At 37.8% G+C, this 6,000-nt stretch overlaps 1 protein-coding gene across 4 annotated transcripts in view; it reads right to left on the bottom strand.

The window, feature by feature from the left end:
* Positions 1–3,124: 3,124 nt before the first annotated feature.
* The window catches only part of ARMC1 (armadillo repeat containing 1), a 47,781-nt gene continuing 44,905 nt past the window's right edge, over positions 3,125–6,000 (bottom strand). For all 4 annotated transcript variants that reach the window (XM_070631583.1, XM_070631582.1, XM_008522498.2 and 1 more), the window contains one exon: positions 3,125–5,245. In XM_070631583.1, the coding sequence (XP_070487684.1) occupies positions 5,054–5,245 (192 nt within the window). In that variant the 3' untranslated portion in view covers positions 3,125–5,053. The remainder of the gene's footprint in view (positions 5,246–6,000) is intronic.

Below are 6,000 nucleotides of genomic sequence, written 5' to 3'. Positions count from 1 at the left end.
AACATGAGTTGTAAATATTTTTATTAAAGAAATGGGCATATTTCTTTAGTATGTTAAAGAACTTCCATAAATCAGGAAAGAAAAATCAAATCCCTCTCCCCACTGCCAAAAAATGAAAAAAGAACAGAGTTCACAGAAAAAATACTCAAATAGCTCTTAAATATATAAAAAGCTCACTCTCATTCATAAGAAAGCCGTATTTTTAGACTGCAAAGGGCTACATATCGGATAACACAGTCGGAGGGGCTGAAGGGAAGCAGGCACTCTCACATGTTGCTGGTGAGAGAGGCAACTGGAATCATCTGTAAGGAGGAACTATCAAAGTTAAAAGCACTCACAGGGGCCGGCCCCGTGGCCGTGGTTGGGTTTGTGTGTTCCGCTGTGGCAGCCTAGGGTTTTGCCGGTTCGGATCCTGGGCACGGACATGGCACCGCTCATCAAGCTATGTTGAGGCGGCGTCCCACATGCCACAACTAGAAGGACCCACAACTAAGAATATACAACTATGTACTGGGGGGCTTTGGGGAGAAAAAGGAAAAAATAAAATCTTTAAAAGCATTCACAGCCTTTGACACAATTCTACATCTAGGAATCTATCCTATAGGTACACTTACATAGCACTATTTGTAAGAGCAAAGAATTACAATAAAAAAAACTGGTTAAATAAATGGTATAACATTAATATGACATAATACTGTGAAGCTGTGAAAGAACAAAGCTGCTTTATACAAGGGTATAGAGTAACTTCTAAGATACACTTTAAGTGAAAAAAGTAAGGTGCAGGGCATTATATTACCACTTGTGTGGGAAAAAAATATGAAAAAGTCGGTAAATTTACAGACTATCCCTGATGGGCACACAAAATTAGTAACAATACCAGTCCCTGGTGAGGGGAACCAGGTGACTAAGGGAGAGTCACTCTTCACTGGATACCTATTTTGAACTTGAAAATTTAAAGTATATACTTCTTACCAATTAAAAAACCTAAATGAGAACAAACAAAGCAAAATGTTCAGTTATGGATACTATGTGATAGGATGACAGGTTACTTGTGTTTCCTTTATGCATTTCTGTAATATACTGAGCTTATTTTTGTAATAAAATATTTAAAGGAGATGAGAAAGGATAAAAGGAAGAAATTCCAGATAGGAAAGAATATGAGCAAAGATCTAGAGGAGAGGATGAACACAGAATATTTAGGTTATAATAGACAAGCCAAAATGAAGCAGACTGTTTTTGTAAAGAGACATCCAACTGGCCTCACACACAGAAAAGTCTGTGATAATGTAGAGAATTATGAAAGACTAGGTTGGGGGCTGAACTCTCAGGGCAATTTTGGTGCTAGACAAAACAGTCCAAACAAATCCATGGGCCTTAATAGACATTCAAGCAGAAAACGGCAAAAATACTGTTAGGATTAATCTAATAGGTTAGAACGCGGCAACTCTAGAAGTAAAAGTAGCCAATTTCTGCCCCACAGACATGTTTGACGTGGCTCAGGTTGTGTTTTAAGGGTCTGGAACAGCCATGAAGCCCAGAAGCTCTGCACTGTTAAAAGCCCACAATACACACGAGGAAAATGTGGTTTCCCTCTGCAGACAGGCCAGGTGCTCTCCATGTGTTCTCGTATGTTGTGGCCTGACTTCTTTCATGTACCTAACTTTTCTGGTCTCCAGAGTTTTCGACTGCTAATAGACCCCTGAGTTAAGTCACGTGACACAAAGCAGGCAGCAGGGTGCGGACGGGAACTGGAAAGGCACAGCTGCGGTACCCAAGATGCAGGCTGTCTTGCGAGAGTGTAGACACTCTTGAGCCAGACGGCCAAGACTTGAGTCCTGGCTTCACCACTTGCCAAGCTCTGAGACCTGGGACTAACAAGTTACTTCATTTCTCTCCATCCCACTTTTTCCCATCTATAAAATGGAGATATAACAGTACCTCATCATTGTTAAGGATTAAAAGAGTAAATATTGGTAAAACACTTAGCAGTGCATGGCACAGAATTAGTTTTTGTTCAATTTATTGCATGCCTACCATGAGCTTGGTGCTAAGAGAAATAAAAATTCACAGACTCCACACTTGATAGGTACAGCAAAGGAAAGGGGAGCTATCAAAGATGACAGTACAATGGAGATTTAGAAGTTATCCACACAAAGGTAACTGAAACCCTGACAACAGATGAACTCTCCAAGGGACATTTAGATAAAAATCAAATAGCTAAAGACTAAGCCTCAAAAAAAGATCTATCTGAACAGATACAGAAAGACGAGTAGTCAGATAAAGTACAATCAAAAAGGTATAGTGTCTCACTTGAGAATCAAGGACAAGAAAATTGCGTCAAAAATCCAGTAACAATTGCATCTGACATGTAAATTTTTAGTTTTCAAATTACTCATGACACTCTCACTGGATTCTAATAATCACGTAGAAGAATTATAATGAAGAAAAGCCTCAGGGATTAAATTATTACCGAAGATTACATAGCTGGTAAGTGATAAAATAGGAAATCAAAATCACTACCATATATATATAATATTCTCTATAACAACTCTATAAGAATCAGGATAAGTTAATCTTAACTTCTTTCAATGGAGCAAGTATTATGGGCCCATCTCACTTTTTTTAAAAATAAAAACCAAAAGACACAATAAATGAAGGAATTTGCTAAATATTTACCAATAAATCAAAAACAAACATGCCCCCCAAAATAATACAACCTAACATTTTTCCTATTTACTCAAGTTAATTAGTATCTTCTATTTATTTTTACTGATTTTTAAAAAGTTCTTTGTTCACTGTCCTAAAAAAATATTTGAGCACTTACTACTCCCCAGGTACAGCTACAGAATCTCTCTCAGTTCTCAAAGAGCTAAGTAGGAGAGAGCCAGTGGTAAATACAATTCGAATCTAATGTGATAAACGCTAGAATGCATATAGGTACAGAGGAAGCTGATCCAAACCTGGGGAAGGGCAGGTGTGGTGCTGGGAAGGAGACCGTGGAGGATGCATGGGAATTAGCTGGGTAACGCACCTGCAGGGAGCTGGGAGAAGGTGCCAGGCAGTGTGGATACAAACAGGCTTAAGAGTGATCAATAATGCTTATCCCACAAAAATGCAATATCTGTTCAATTTTAATGTTACCTTTTATTATTTTACAATATATTTCAAAAAATGCCATTACAGTTGCCTTACTGCTCTGTAAGACCTGGAATAAAAGAACACTTAGCATCAGAACACACAAACAACAAGCTGTCCTACCTACTTTTACTGAACCATTACTACCAAAGGGATGTAGTTTTTTAAATAAGCAGATGTGCGGCAATGCAAAATAAAATACAAACTTGTTAGAACAGTAAACTTTGTTTTAATGGCTATAGAAAGGAGGCGGTTTTGTTTGCGTTTTTCAACACATCTGGTCTGGCAGCAAACTGTATTATGCAGTTAAAGCAAGACATGCCCTGAAAGCTTATAGTTTCAATTGTGCGTGTCACCGGAATCAGAGCCCAGACACCCCTCCCTCCCTCCAGAAGGTCACAATGTTCGTGAACTCAAGATTCTCGTTGGTGAAATATTTTACAATAATTTTCTCCAGTAACACTGGATGCTTTTAATTTTCTCTAAAAGAGAAGCAATGGAAATGCAAGGAAACCCTCCAGGGTCCAATTTTCACTTCCCATTCTCCAAGCAGTAAAACAGCAGCTCTACATGTTGGTGAAAAAGACTTTCAATTTCTTCCTATTAGTTTTTAATCCTATTAGCATTAAAATTTATCTGGATTTAGTTGGATGTCCAAATGGGAAATTTTAGTTGCCAAATATTTCAGAAATTTAATAAAGCATTACACATATGTAATTAGTTCTTATCTATCAAAAAATATATATGTATTTATATTTATACTTATTTATTTACGTTCACTGAAGGTTTTTTCTGGTTGGATAAGAGAAACAAGATTATGTAGACCAATGCTGGCTTTATTTCTTCATAAGCAATAATTTGAGTCTTTTTCATTCAATATGATTGCAGGTTCATAATAAATTTACAAAAGGCAATACAGGGAAATACCTACTTAATAGGCATCTGCCAAGCGATTCACATTTTAAGGTTAGACTCTACCAAATGGCACTATGGCATTATAGGCATTCGATTTTTGGGTTTTTTTCAAGTTTGTCAGTTCTTTACTACTATTATGCTTTTTCTAGCAGGGGATAGTGCGTAATCACCAAGTAAGCCCTAGAGACCCTTTACAGTTGCTCCCAATAGTATGGTGGACCTAACTCTCAAGAGCTGCTATAGATCAAACTGAACAGCAGTCAACTGGAACCACATTTGGTCACATTCAAATAGTCTCCAATAGCACTTTGCTGATACACGTTTCCTTCTTCTCAACTGATTTTGTGCTAATCTTATTAAAATTATAACAAATAAGATTACAAAGTTTGTGTAGAGTGGTATTTTTAGGGGACTGTTACGTTCAAATGAATATATTTTAATTCACGAAATGTCATTAGTAATGTCCCTTCTACAAACATGGTTGGCAAAACAAAAAAGGCACAAAAGGGAAACAATGAGAAATGTTTTTAACTTTCAGTGAAGAGTACCGAAGCAAGTATCTTTCATGAAGAAATGCAGAGAAAAATGTTCAGTAATTCATGCACAACTTGAGCTAAAAAACACTTCTCTTCAGATAGGTCCTGAGGCTTGAGGAGAAAATGAGTTTTCCTAATCACGTGCTTCATGTAAAGTAAAACGTAAAGCTGCACATATATATGTTTGGTGTAACAGTGGACCCATGTATTTTAAAAAGTGAGGCAATTAAACAGAGAAAAACAAAACCAAGATACCTTCAGAAACAAAGCAACTCCACCTGTAGCCTCTGTCTCTTTTACCACTTAGTGGGGTAAAACGTCCAATAATGTGTAAAATGCAGCATACGCAATCATGTAATCTAAAAACTTTTCATGATAACTTATTGCAAATTGCACTTGACAGTTCACCACAACAATGGAAAACTGGCCCCTGTTGGTTCACACAGTCCTTGAGACCCGAACTGAAGTCACCAGTAAAATGATCTGGATAAAAAGTTTGCAGCTGTGCTCAGCCAGCTAGCTCCACCCTCTGGGTGTGAGCCAACCCGGGACACTGCTTTGTCCTGCTCCTTTGTGGGACTCTCATCCTCAGGCAGGTAGTCAGGCAGCTCTGTGTTCTGTTCTACTTCCACGGGCGTATCTTGAAATGGGACCAGCATCTAATACAAAGAACATGTTAAGAGTTATTACAAGATCAACCTAATTGACATAGCTTTATGTCATAAGTTAAAGGTCAACTTTACTCCTCATTCTAATCACCGTATCTATTCTCAGGGGCTATATTCCTTTAAAAGTTTTCCTCTTACAAGAAGGTAGGCCCAATTGCTGAGCACTACAGAAGCACAGAAGGGCAGAACTACACATGGAAACTCAGCAGCCTTTCTCCTGAGGCTCCAGGAATAAATGGGCAACCTGTCTGTTCAAAGATAACAAAAGCAAGTACCTGGCTACTGTGGGCCCCTGGAGGGCCATCGCACCTCCTTTCTATGGGAACACAAATGAGCTAAAGGCATACAGATTCATTTTTCCTATCACAAAACTAGTGGAAAAAGCAGCAAGAGGCAAACATTTTCACTATACTTGTTTGCACAATGGTGGGATTGACCTTTATTTTTTGGATTGGCAAAACTAATTAAGGTCAGAAAGAATTTAAAAACCAATGCAAGGAAACCATATATCCTTTATTTCCATATAAAATCAGCAAGATGTCTCCACTGAGATAAAGAACAGACTTTGAAATCCAAAATATATAGGATATAAGAACAGACCCTGAAATTCACAAAGGATCTCTCTATATTTCTAAATGAGTTAACTGTTAACCAAGAAACATTAAGATAACCTGACCCAACCACATTCCTATATTATTGGCAACTAATGGTCTAGAAATACTGGCAATCTGCTGGCCATAAAGAAT

Source organism: Equus przewalskii, chromosome 8 (genome assembly GCF_037783145.1).
Source record: "Equus przewalskii isolate Varuska chromosome 8, EquPr2, whole genome shotgun sequence".
Lineage (NCBI taxonomy): Eukaryota > Metazoa > Chordata > Mammalia > Perissodactyla > Equidae > Equus > Equus przewalskii.
Note: the sequence above shows the minus strand (reverse complement) of the source record. Positions and strands in the feature narration are given on the sequence as shown.